Source organism: Schistosoma mansoni, chromosome 6, assembly GCF_000237925.1.
Source record: "Schistosoma mansoni strain Puerto Rico chromosome 6, complete genome".
Taxonomy (NCBI): Eukaryota; Metazoa; Platyhelminthes; class Trematoda; order Strigeidida; family Schistosomatidae; genus Schistosoma; species Schistosoma mansoni.
In genome coordinates, this window is record NC_031500.1 from 13,314,429 (window position 1) to 13,329,357 (window position 14,929).

The 14,929-nt window shown below is 33.4% G+C and overlaps 1 protein-coding gene across 1 annotated transcript; it reads left to right on the forward strand.

Annotated features, from left to right (window-relative positions):
- Positions 1–6,718: 6,718 nt before the first annotated feature.
- Smp_063190 (putative tgf-beta family) lies at positions 6,719–10,657 on the forward strand (the record flags this gene model as incomplete). The annotated part of the gene is made up of 3 exons (XM_018798322.1): positions 6,719–6,937; positions 8,831–9,047; positions 10,446–10,657. 3 exons carry the CDS (start codon positions 6,719–6,721, stop codon positions 10,655–10,657), a joined length of 648 nt encoding a protein of 215 aa, XP_018653275.1.
- Between the last annotated feature and the right edge of the window lie 4,272 nt (positions 10,658–14,929).

Below are 14,929 nucleotides of genomic sequence, written 5' to 3' on the forward strand. Positions count from 1 at the left end.
GACGAGTGCCAAGTAGCACGAAACCCGGGTTCAGGGTTTCCTGTTGACCACCTCCAACCAGTACCTTACCTCATTACAAGGCAATCCCTAACTTGGAATCCGGAAGGGAAGCGGAAAAGAGGAAGGCCAAAGAACACATTACGCCGGGAAATAGAAGCAGATATGAAAAGGATGAATGTTAACTGGAAAGGAAGGCTCAGGACAGAGTTGGATGGCGAATGTTGGTGAGCGGCCTATGCTACCCGACGAGGGGAGTAAGTAAGTAATTATTTTGTAATTAAAGCGATCTTCAAAATTAAATGTCTCACTGATTCCTCATAATTGAAGGCTCTTCTCAATATCAGAACAGGTCGAATGGCCTAAAGTCTAAAAAATGCAGTGAATTTATAGTGAACGATAACAAAAGTGGTGACAATCGAGAGTATTTGAATACACAATTACATAATCACTTGGTAAAATCTGAGAACCATACAGTAAATAATTTATTTTTAAAATGTCAATCAATAGTGTTACATTTCATTGTTCTTTCGTTCCTACACCATTCATTCTCTGTTCTCGTTCTCTTCTCATTGATTTTCTTAACCTCTTGCCTCCAGGCATTTCACTTTCGACTGATCATACATACTACTTATATTTGTTGAAATCAGCAGCACACACCGCAATTTTAGTTATACGCAATGTGTGCATATTAGTTTACCTCTTAGATTGCATTGATCATATATTGATCTCAGTTGAAGTATCGTTGAAAAATAGAATGCTCTGGACAGCTATTTCGTTCTAGAATAGGACTAGTCAACAGTGACCGTAAACAGTACATTCACGTCTTGAGGTACATTCCCAACCGTTAGAGTCATCAGTTCGATATAGAATATTATGATTTCAATTTTAATCAATGAGCGATATAGAACGATGATTCCTGGTGAGTTTTTGAGTAAGCACGATCAAATAAATCCATACTAATTTTAAGTAACTGGTATGTACTCCCTGCTTTTTATTGGTTCCTCAACTTAGATTAATATACAACAAGCACGACCTACAAATACAATAATTCCATATAATTCGCCTAGAAGATCGTTTTCATTACAATCAATGATAAAAGTACTTAGATTTCAATTATAAAATTACAAATTCAAGTTTCATTCCATTTAATTCAGTTTGATCAATTATATGAGTATGTCACTAACACACTTGATATATTGAACAAAATGCTTGACTCAATGCGAGTTTATAAGAATAATTGATAATATAGCGAAATCAGTTTCTATGCTTCATTTGTACCAATCCACCTCCCCCCCCCAAAAAAAAATATCTAATAAATAAAATCAATAAATCACTAATCATTTCAGTAAATAAATAAATAAATAAATCTATTAAATAAAAAGTACACAAAAAGTGAACAACATTTGTTACCCTTTTTTTTTTAGTTTATTTTTCTGTTTTACTAAATAGTTGAATGTTTTTCTTTTTTCATTTATATCAATAAAATCCGTAAGCGATTGAAAGCTAAATGATACCTTCAATAACAGAAACTAATTAGTATTACAAGAATTAATGAAGAGAGAAAGAGAGAGAGGTCAAAAATAGAAAAGAAAATGTATGAAAAGATCAATAAAAAGGGAGGAAAAAAAAGAAGTATTGAGGAAGAATGTTATTATTGTTACTACTACTATTATTATCGTAGAGTATTTTTTGACAGTAAACTAATATTTCATTTGTTACTACTACTATTATTATCATAGGTATTTTTTGACAGTAGAGTAATATTTCATTTGTTTTGTTTTGTTTTTCCTCATGATGCCATATTCGAATTAACCTAAATGAAAGTGACCTTTAATAGATCTGTTGATATTTCTTATATTATGAATAGTAGTCGTAGTAGTAGTAGTAGTAGTACGCTTAAAGGAATGTTAATAGTTTACACGGATCATTAGAAATATAAATAAAGTATTTCTAAGAATCAATTAGTTAGTTAACGACAGTTGAGATAATTATAGACATAAGATTCTCTTTTGAGTAGAATAATCAGATGATTTACTGTATTTTATTAAGATTCATGTCAACTACTGTTTTTATACAATCCGTATTATAGTGAGACTATAATTTATGGACGACCTATGAGGAGTGCTAAAATGACCTTGAGAGTGTCCGCCTACTAACTACGACTAAACAGAGGTTATAAAGCAAGGTGTGAAATTAAAGTTATGATTTACAGTTGATAATTAGAGTTAGGAACAAGATTTAAGGCTTTTATCACGAAGTGACATTAGCTAAAATGCCAAAAACTATTTAGCCAAATGTATGAATGAATTTCGCGCCAAAATCCAAGACCTATTACCTTATATCCGATTGGTTCGTCCATAAATTATAGTCTCATTTAAAAAGCTTAAGAGAATAAGGTATATTCATCAACTGTTTTGTGAATTTTCGTCAGCTACCTATCTGTCTACTAATCTTAATTATTATTATTATTAGGATATTTAGATTGATTGTAAATAATTATTACAGTCCTTTCTAGATTGTAGACAATTTGACAAGAATCCATGAAATAGATAAACCCAATCTATTCTATTACGCTTATTATCATTAATTTATTTGGATTTGAATAAGTATCATTACAATTCAGTGAAGATACCAGTAATAAAGTAATCCAATTTCGTAAAGCCAAGAGTTTCACAAAGAAATAGATAAACACAGGTTAATAATAATAAAGTATGGTACAATTTGGTATATGTCATTTAAAAATTAAATGATAAAAATTATGCATGATCTTGCGTAACCCTTCATCCATTTAAGATGGATTTCCTGGAGTTCTTGTGATAAATCGTGACCAGTGGAGTGCAATCTATGTGGGCTGAAAAAAGCATCCACTTCAGACAATGGAGGAATGGTTGCGCAAGGTTATGGATTGATTGGAGTTAAATATTAACACTACTGGATGCTGACTTAGTGGTCTAGAGGTTAAGTGTTTGCGCGCGAGACCGAAGATGCTAGGTTCGAGTCCCATATGTGGGATCGTAGATGCGCACTGCTGAGGAGTTACAAAATAGCATAAAATGCCCTTTCATTGCCTTCAGGTTTTCACTGGTGGTCTAGCTTAGATCGACTTGTGAATTCATTTGTTAAAATACTACAGTCTCCAAAAATCCACATACCTAAAATAATACAATCAAAATTAATGGGGAAGAGTCAGAGAAAAAATGTCATGAAATGAAGATAATGTTAAGATGGTAAGAAAAGATTGTTTTTCAGCACATAGATCAGGCTTAAGGTGTTTGATTGTTAAGACTATGCCCTAGTGTTCTTTGATCTACTAATCTCATTAAAAGATTTTGATATATCAAACTGATGTACTCTATTTTGAAAAAGCACTGCTGAATTGTCGAGATAGATAACAATTGAAATAGATAGGCCATATACTACATGATTTTAAGCTCACTAGTGTGATAGTGAAGATTTTTAGCATTTCAAAGGCCACGATATATCCTCGGTTTTTTTAATGCATGTAAAGAATTTTAGGTGCACATTCGAATGAAGTAATGTAGAAATATTGGAAAGAGGAAATAATTAAAAGACTAAAGACTTTTCTGGAACATGGCACTCAAGTCAATCAACAACCAATAAACGTATGGAGATTGATCGGATTTCATCAAACAACTAGAAAAATCGCTGACAACTATAAGGTCGAAAATCATTTTAAACAAAAGAGCAAATAAAATAACTATGCAATAAGTGATAAGACAAGAATCAACAAGCACCACTCAAGATCAATGTCAACAAAATAAGTTATTTGTTGTATGTGAAGAAACTCTAATGACTCACTTCTGTCTGAAGTTTGTACCGATGACCTTGCCCAGAAAGACAATTAAAACTTTACGAATAGACATCCAGACTCGGAATTCGAAACACCCCAATCTTATAGGTATCATTACCAAGTTTTGATTTAATAATTTTGAATAAATTGAGCATTGGGTAGATTGTTATAAATAAATTAATATATTTGTAATATCCCAATAAGTAGAAAAATTAGATTTTCTGGCGTTTCGTGACTCAGTGTAAGCCACTTCTTCGGAGAAGAAGTCACGAAACATCAGAAAACCTAATTTTTCTACTCATTGGGATATTACAAATATATTAATTTATTTACCCCAATCTTAGTCTAGACTTCTAAGCTTTAAATGCTTATATCATAATGTATTGCTACTCACATTAAGTCTGTAGCTTCCATTCTTAACACCTAATACGTTATCTATTGAGCTTTTGAACCATGATAGACACCAACTAATTTAAGTCTCCCATATCATTACTCATAAGGTTTTGAATCATTCTGTGTATTACTACTAATTCATACAATCACCAATTTATGCTAGTTTTGTGTGGAAGAATTTCATTTTAATTATTGACAGTTGCGTGCTCACTATAATCTTAACATTTCCTGGTGTCAAATTTGCAATCATTAGATAAGTACTTCTATTTATTACCGTTGATATAGGCTGTACTTCAATACCGACTACATTAATTTTAAAACTTTGACTTAGTCTTTTTAATATGGTCATAAAAATCACTTTTTTGTTGTGAACTCGACTTCCTCTGTACTAGTATCAGTATGGAATATTTGAAATAAATTAATGATAATAAAAATGAACGACATTAAAGAACAAATAATCATTCCATTTTCATTTTAATAGAAATTTAGTGCAAATGCTTTAGCTACTTATAAGTAGTACGTAACAGATTTTGATTCACAGCCTACATTAGTTGGTTTCGATTTTGATATCATTTTTTTCTAGAAAACATTTATATTTTATGGTTCATTTAAAGTAAACAAATCATAATCTCAAAGCTATCAAAAAGTAACCATGTTCTACAACCGGACATTTTAGTTGATAATTATAAGCAGTCTTGTATCCATCCATATAAAATACAGTTAGTTAAACAAACACCGAAAAATCTCGATATTTCACAATAATCATGTTGGAGATGTTAGATCCTCAGAACTCACTTAATAAATGACTTATTTTTGTAATTTTATTTTGAAAATCCGAATTTCTTTGTTTTCGCTTTTAAGGTGCTCTTTACACCTTCATATCTTATTTCCCATTTGAGAAAATCTTAAACGCTATTGGTCTGTTGTTTCATTCAGTATTCTATTATGTAACACTTCCTAAGGACAATTTTATGCTGTATATATACGTTTGATTTCTATCTGTTGCGGTTGCTTGTACTTCTGGCTGCTTACGGAATATATCTTCCCTACTTCCAACTTGGACTTCTCACTCTAGTTAGCGGGTCTGGGACGCGTCAGAATAGATAGCTTATTGGTCTTAGGTTACAAGTCTTTGTTCCGTTTTCAGACTAGGTAAACTCGTAATCGATCTAAACATAACAAATCAATGATTCATTTTATTTTAATTAAGGTCTGACACAATTAGCTAACATATTGTGTTAGACAGTATCAGTCAAATCAAACTAATATTCTATATGACAATGGATGTAACATCCAAAACTGATGTTCTTTTTTCTTTAAAATGAGATGTCACTATATTTAAAAGTACTTTGTTTATTCTGAGACATTAAATAAGAATAATAACTTAGTAACATCTCAGCGAATGAATTTGAAATAAATCAAACGTTTTGCCTAACAATCTGGTCCAAGCTTTTTCAAAGAAATATTTCCTGAAATTTTACAGAAATATTATTCCTATTTAATGTCTTACATCAACTCGACGTCCAAATACTGTGAAACTATTCGCTCTAATTTAGACGAAAGTTCTTATTTATTTGTTTATTCTGGCTAACGTTGTTTTTCCCTTTAGAAAGGTTATGTTCTATGAGATATGGTTGCAGATTATATGTCCAACTTTTCGCCTTTTACCCAGGCTTGAAACCGGAAATAAACCTGAAAGAGCTAAATGTGAAGTTTAAATTGACTTAGTATTGTTTGTTTGAATCCTCCCATTGGTGTGTTAGGACTGCAAATGGTCAATCTCTAATTGGCATATGTGCATACTGTGCTTATTGGCTCAATATAGCCTTAATTCACAAGCATGGTAAGCAGAGATGAATAGATGGATGTACCTGCATCACAGAGTTGATGTTCACTCTAGGACTCGAACCCGACTGACCAGTTGCAGTCCTAATCATCAATAGAAAGATTCAAACAAATAATACCAAGTGAATTCAAACTTCACCACATTGCACAAGCAAGTGGCTATCAGGACTCAGTGGCCGAGTGGATAACGTGATAGAGTTTGAAACGAAAGGTACTGGGTTCGAGTCCAAGAGTAAACATCAACTCTGAGATGCAGTTACATCCAGCTGACCAGTCCCAAATACAACGAAACGCGCGTCAAACTGGATTCTACTGCTAGCCACTATCCATGCTTATATGTGAAGTTATTCTTAAAATAGATACAACTTTTTAAATAGATAATCTCTTATTTATTTTAATACTTATTTTTTTTAAAAAAATTCTACTTTTCTATAGACCAATGGTGAAATTCGTCCAAATTCAATATTTACTTGTTGGGAAATTTATCCGACATTATTTAAACCAAAATTTTTGTGGCTTAATAATGATAATGATGATGATGCTGATGATGAAGATAATGATCCAACAGCCGAAACGTTCTCTCAAATTGATATCAATAATTTTGATGAAATTGAAAATGATCCAAATATTCAATCAACAAATTTATTCAATTATCCATATAAATTAACTATGAATAGAATGTTTAAATTAATAAAACCAGAAATCGATAAAACTATCTTACCTGAAAATTATTTAACATCTATGGTAACATTTAATATAACAAATCGTATGATTAATTGGTTAAAATATAATAGAAATAATCAACCATATAAACCATTCATACGTTATATAATGATAATATGTAATAATTGTGATCATGAACAACAAAATATTATTGATCCAAAAAAGGTAATTTATTATATTGAATAAATGAATTAAAAGGTATCTATATTATATAAAGTTGAATTCATGAATCAATTGAAGCTAGACCTCCATGGAAAATTTGGAAGCACTGAACGGCCGTTTCGTCCTATTGTGGGACTCCTCAACAGTGGTTGAAGTTATACATTAACACCGTTGGATACCAGCCAGCTTAGTGATCTACCGGTCAAGTGCTCACGCATGAGACTGGTAGGTCCTGGGTTCGAATCTCACGAGTGCAGGATCGTGAATGCGCACTGATGTGGAGTCACACAATAGGACGAAACGGCCGTCTAATGCTTACAAGTTTTCCATGATGGTCTAGCTTCCATTGACTCATGATTTCAACTTAATATATTATAAAATATGTTTATTTTTTCTATTATGATTTGATGTGTGTGTGTGTTAGGATGATCCTGAAAATTTCTCGCAATCGACATAACAAGCTCAGGAAACATTAAGAAGTATTTTATCCAATCAGCATTTGATTAGAAGTTTTGCTGTAGAAATGTCGCGAAAATGTAGAGGTTCTGATTTGGCTGATTACTACACTGCTACTGTGTTTAGTGGTATTTTAGAATTTTCAGGAAAACCCAAGGACTTATAAAATACTATAAAAATTCTATATTTTCTGTACATAAATGAACCTATGGAGTAAAGTGTTTCCCGCAAATTTCGTGATTTTTCTCTCGTGTTCAAGTTGCTGTGTAGATTTAGCTTAGGGGTTACGAGACTAGTTTAGGATCCAAGTATAGCGTTCAATCAACAAGACCTATCAGTTTAACGAAAAAAAGGATAAACGTAAGAAATAGACCTATAAATTCAGTTTTTGTACTTTTTATAGTTGAAATCATGAGTCAATTGAAGCTAGACCACCATAGAAAACCTGGAAACATTGGACGGTCGTTTCATTCTATTGTGAGACTCCTCAGCAGTGCACATCCACGATCTCGCCTCACGAGATTCGAACCCAGGACTTATAAGTCTCGCGCCGGAGCAGTTAACCGATCGATTTAGTTTGTGTCAACTCCGCTTGTGGCTCCTCCGGGGTCTACTGACGGTCCCAAGTCCGAAAAAAGGAGAAGGGTTGGGCATGGGGCTAGCGACCCCATCCCGTAGAAAATTAATTCGCTAAAAAAACGCTAACCAGAAAATTAGTTTTTGTCACGAAATAATACCGTTTAAGTGGTGGTCTGAAACAGAGAACTGATATCAATAACTATTAAACTTGAGAATATTTTACGAATATACATTCATAATTTGTTGAGGGAACTTGAAGAGTTTACTGTGTCTTAAAAAGGGGTTAATGTAATGTTTTTTGGAACGAATTTAAGTTATCGTAACTACAAATTAATCTCAGAGTATAATATTTTGCATATGACACTATCTTGGGATTTTGGAAATTAAAAACTTGAAACTTTTGATTTAATAATATAATTTGATGATTGCTTCTTCATAAACTGAAATCAATCCCTCGTCGTTTGGAACTACATTGAACCCAAAAAGTATATGCCCCGCACTTACCCATCACTGTGTTTAATCATCGTTTAAATCACTGATTTTAGATAGACTATAGCTGGAAACCTGGAAGCACAAAACGGCTGTTTCGTCCTAGTATAGGACTACTCAGCAGTGCCCATTTAAAATCCTTGACCCGAGAGTCAAAAACAGGACCTTTATCCTTGATCACATAAGTTTCATTACTATGCTACTACACCGGCAACCATAGGCGCATTAATGGTAGTCAGGCTAAAATTATCTCATGATTTAAACTGTGAAAATTCTACAATCTTTTATGCTAAGAACCCCATATTCATTTCCAATTACATAAATGATTTATCAAGAGTTGTATTTCTATTTTAATATTTCTATATTTATAAGGTTGTTATGGAAATTAAATATCGTCCACGTTTAAAAAGACAGAGGCGATCATTAACTAAAGGAGATGAGACAATATACAATGTATGTCGTTCTAATGGACACCATTATAGTTGTTGTACACAACCATTATCTGTTAAATTTTCTGATATTGGTTGGGATAACTGGATTATACACCCGAAAAGTTTTGAACCGAATTATTGTCGAGGATCCTGTAAAGGTACGTTACTATGGTTTTCAGTTGTGTAATAATGTTAAACAAGATTTTTCTTAGGTCAGCAAAGTAACTTTAGATGTGCATTTTGGCCTATTTTTATTTCATCAGCCCGGCTTACCTGAATACTGATCCCAAGGTTCACACTGAGCTTTGAACCTTGTATTAACCACTCCAAAGATCAAGCTCCTGAATATCGATAGCCACTAAACTATTTAAGGGTTATGATCTTCTAGAAATACTAATACGTCTCCAAACATAATCATCCTTAATCGTAGTTCCAGATAAGATTTTTAGATAGACTTCTCAGTTACTCGAGTAGATAATGATTGAGAATATTCGCAATTTGTATTATTATTTAATTGATCGACTAATCGTTTCCAATATGAAGAGATTTTTGTAATGAATTCACTAAGATGTTCCTTGTTAAGTACATCTAAAGCTTTATGGCTTGATTCTAATTTACATAAAAAGTACTCAAATTTAGCATTTTCTAAGAGACTATAAGAGCATCATATCAGATATTCGTACAGTAGTATTCTTTTCTGAATTTCAATATATGCAAACATACAATCTGATTGTTATTAGTCTTTCCAATAGATTTTTTGGGGATAGTAAAGATACAAATTACTGATTTTTGCATCCGTGCCCATTGCTAACCAGCAGTCCTATACCAAATAATTTGTTTAGTCTAAAAAATTATTTTATTAATATCAGAAAAGGTTTCGCAGATATTATAGTAATTTCAATAGTTGAGATCACGAGTCAATTGAAGCTAGATCGTGGATGTGCACTGCTGAAGAGTCCCACAGTAAGACGAATCAGCCGTCCAGTGCTTCCAGGTTTTCCATGGTGGTCTAGCTTCAATTGACTCATGATCTCAACTACTGAAATTACTATATTATCTACAAAACACCTTCTGATATTAATCAACATAGGCTCACTAGTGACAGGCTTCAAGAGGTATTTCCTGCAGTTCTAGAGAGAAGCAGTGACCTGTGGAGTTCAACTAAGTCTGTTGTGAGATAGTAACTCACTGAAAACAATGGCGGATGTGTAGTTCAATGTCATGCATTGGTTGGTGTTAGACATTAACACCATTGGATGCCGGCCGGCTCAGTGGTCTATAGGTTAAGTGCTCGCGCACGAGACTGATAGGTCCTGGGTTCGAATCTCGTGAGGCGGGATCGTGGATGCGCACTGCTGAGGAGCCCCACAATAGGACGAAACGGCCGTCCAGTGTTTCCACGTTTTCCATAGTGGTCTAGCTTCAATGGACTCATGATCTCAACCTTTGAAATTTTATTTTCAAAAAAAATATCTAAAGTAATTCTTCCATCCTATTTATCATTTTATTTTTCGTCACTGACGTACGTCTTTTCTTTTATTTTTTTCATTTTCTAGTCACATCAACAAAAAGTTTACACTATGATGTTATGGATTTATTATTACGTAAAAATTTATCACAATTTGGTAATGTTCAACGTGATGAAGTACAATCTTGTTGTCATCCAACTCAATTAACTAGTATGTCTGTTTTATATTTAGATTCAAATCGTGAATTACAAATGCATACTTTACATAATTTAATTGTTTTAGGATGTGCTTGTAGTTAACACTTATTATTCATTCCTATTACTGCTCTAATTACAAGTTCTAGTTACGTCTATATGTGTGTAATGTCGTTGAATTCTTCTGTTGTTGTTCCTATTCAATCTATTGACTACCTAAACCAATGCTTACATTGGGAATATGTAACGTTATGAATATCCTAGATATACATATATTATATACTTATATATAAGATATTACCTTTCTATTTATATGTTGTGAATAGTTTTATTTTCAATCTATCCATTTTTCAATAATTATTGAATCTTGAACACAATGAACTGAAATTCAAACAATAATACAAATCAATCATATATATTCAGGAGTTAAATAAATGTCGTCGTTTTGTTTATATCCATTCATTGACTAGTACATGTATAAGATTTTTTTTCGGTAACTTCTAAAAATAGAAAAGAAAAAAAGAAAGAAAATGTAACTGTCATAAACATCTCATATGATTTGGTTATTTGAGCGGATTTCTTTATTTTTGGCAAAATAATTTTTGAACATACTCAATATTGAACACATACACACACAGACATACATATTTCGTCGTCGTCGTCATCACTATCATCATCATGATCCATTGTCTTTTTCTATTTAACCTAATAGTCTAAATGAAATGTCAGTCAATATTTTTGTGTTCTGATTACATGTTTACGATTGTTTTATTTGTTTGTTTGTTTTTTATTGTGTTCACATTTTTTCTCTTTTTTTTGTTTGTTTGTGTTTGTGAAATGTGAAACAATATTCAATTTTATGTGTAAATTTTCAATATATAGAAGTGAAAAACAGAGATCAAGTTTATCCGTAACGTTTTTGATGTTGAATAAGTATGTTGCATCCAGAATCTTAAGGTATTGTTTTATTTCTAGTTGAAATCATGAGTCAATTGAAGGTAGACCATCATGGAAAACCTGGAAGCACTGGACAGCCGTTTGGTCCGACTGTGGGATTCATCAGCAGTGAGCATCCACGATCTAGCCTCGCAAGGTTGTTTTATATTCATTTAATGGATGAATTTCGCTTATTAGAAAGTAACTTATAACTAAACACGTTATATATATACAAATACCTATCTTTACACGGTATGCTGCCAAATACAGACGAAAACAACAAATGTAGCAGCAGTCTCTGCATCAATAGGCCTAAACATACACACAGAAAAAAGCAAGATTCTCAAATACAACACGGAGAACACCAACCCAATCACACTTGATGGCGAAACTCTGGAAGAGGTGGAAACATTCACGTACCTCGGAAGCATAAATGATAAACAAGGAGAATCGGATGCAGATGTAAAGGCGAGGATTGACAAAGCAAGAGCAACATTTCTACAATTGAAGAACATACGGGACTCAAAACAACTGACAACTAACTTCAAAGTGAGAATCTTCAATACGAACGTCAAGACAGTTCTATTGTACGGGGATGAGACGTGGAGAACTACTACATCAATCGTCAAGAAGGTACAAGTATTTATAAACAGTTGTTTACGCAAAATACTCAACATTCACTGGCCGGATACTATCAGCAACAGCGTTTTATGGGAGAGGACAAACCAGCTTCCAGCTGAAGAGGAAATTAGGAAAAGACGTTGGAAGTGGATAGGACATACATTAAGGAAATCACCAAACTGCATCACAAGGCAACCCTTAACTTGGAATCCGGAAGGGAAGCGGAAAAGAGGAAGGCCAAAGAATACATTACGCCGACAAATAGAAGCAGATATGAAAAGGATGAATAACAACTGGAACGAACGGGAAAGAATTGCCCAGGACAGAGTTGGCTGGAGAATGCTGGTGAGCGGCCTATGCTCATCTACGAGGGGTAACAGGCGTAAGTGAGCCATTAGCGATTATTTAATTTAACCAATCAATATCAAACGGAATCTGTCATGAAATCTAGAACAATTATTCATTATAATTAACTAGTTTACTTTGTGTTTTATAGATTTTTCATGCGTACATCCTGAGATAAATATTGCAGACAAGAGTTAAACACTTTAAGGAACATTTAATATGTACCAGCGTTTATTTCAGTATAATAGATTATTTATGACAACAGATATAATTCAGATATTCTAGTATACTCTTAAAGTTTCTCTTATCAGCTCTCTTGAAAGTATTATCAGTCTTGATGGGTTAGTGTCTGACGAAATCTCGGCATGGATTTATAAAGCTTGATTGACCTTTGGCAATTTGCGTCTGCAACAAAAGGACGGACAATAGTTTGCTTTGTTGTACTCCGTGCGCGTGAAACATGGCTATCGAGAATAGAGGTTATTCTTAGGTTACTAGGATTCGATCACAGGCGTCTTCAAAACATCACTTGTGTATTTTGAGACTACCGAGTGAACAATGCCGATATCAGGCACCGGGTGAATATGACAGATCGATTGATGAGGTAGTGAATCGTCATCAACTGCGTTGGTTGGGATAAATGTTAAGTATGTCCAAACACCGTCTACGTTGATGGGCGATGTAGCGTTCTCTGATCTGGACCGTTTAATCATAACACGGAAATTATCGTATTGAGTCATACATTCTCTCCTCTATAATCTGTTAGTCTGATTTAGCAACTTAACGTTTCCTAAATACCTAACTAACTACGCGAGAAAAACCGGACTAAGGTTCGTGGGTGGCTATGTTGTTAAAACTGAGTGCGTATAGAAACCGTACATATCATATGATAATTGAATACTGGGAACTGAGTTACATGAGGGACGATTTATTCTAGACGCCTAACAAACAATAGGCCCTTGTATTTACATTTCTTATTTGCCATTATGACAACACGTGGTCCGTCTGGTCATGTAGCAGCATAATATATATCTGGGTTTGTAGAATGAAAAACTTGAAAAATTAAGTCGTTTCATTTGTTCTAGAATCACTAGGCATTCTATATCAGTAGGACACAGTTATATTGATGTCTAACAACTTGAATTAGGATTAATCTATCAATTATTACTATGCTTTGGTGAAGATATCTTGACAAATGTATACTATATTGATGAGTCAACCAGATTTAAGATGGCACCTTTTGAGTTGTTACGGAAAATTCAAAACCTAATGGCTAGTAACTTATTGAAAGCTGCCAATATTTAATACTTAAATTATTAAAATATCTTTTATCCAATTGTACAGTAAATGCAATATGGTGCTTAAGTTACGTTACAAAGAATAACTGATTATAATGCAGATTGTATGTGTGTTTGATGTGACTTAATGAGTAGTCAAGGATGCTTTTGTAGATTAAAAGTATTCTCCCACCCTAACCTATAACGCTCTTAACCCAGTCTCATAACTCTACACTGACTTCCAATGCCAAATCCCAACCTTTTTCCGTTTACTATCATAAATAATCCAATAATATGAATGTTCATTAATCATGTGAAAACTGTTTACTAAACGATTTTCACGTAACTACTGTTTTTCCATTGATTAATAAGTCCCTCAAAGTCCACGATATGAGATGTTTTTTTACAAATATTACATTATTACTATTATCTCGGATAGCTATTCTAACATTGTATTCATCATACATCCAAGACGTTCTACAATTTAAAACCCCATATCTCAATATAATTAATCAGTGTTGATTCTAAATAAAATATATGAAATATTGTAAAATTGTCAGTAGTGGACACCCACAACCCACCAGCAATCAAAACTAGGAATGCAAACTATTGTATATTGACCCGATGAACTAAAGGTTAATCGTTCATCGCGAGATCTGAAAGTCCTAGCTTCAATCCCTGTCAGCGGTGTCATGGATGTATACTGCTGAAGATTAACATACTACGAAAAAACAGCTGTACAGTGTCTCCTAATTTACAATTACTGTCCAAATAAAGTCAATGTTGTTGGGGATGTCAAATCTCCAGAACTTACTTGGTAAATGGCTTAATTTTGTAATTTTATTTTGAAAATTTGAATTTCCTTGTTTTCGCGCCAAAGGTGCTCTTCTCACCTTCAAGTCGTATTTCCCACTTGTAAAATATCTTAAATGCTATTGGTCCGTTGTATCTTTGAGTGCGCTATTTTGTAATCCTGCCCAAGGACATTTTATCGTTGTACATATATACGTTTGAGTTTTTCCCCTTATGATTTGCTTGTACTCAGCTGCTTACGGAATATATATTCCCCTACTTCGCCTTGGACTTCTTCTTCTAGTTAGCGGAGCCTGGGACGACGGATTAGATTAGCTTATCGTGTCACTGTGTCATTGTCCTTCGTTCGTTACCGAGAAAATCGACTTAGCTCAAGCATATCAAA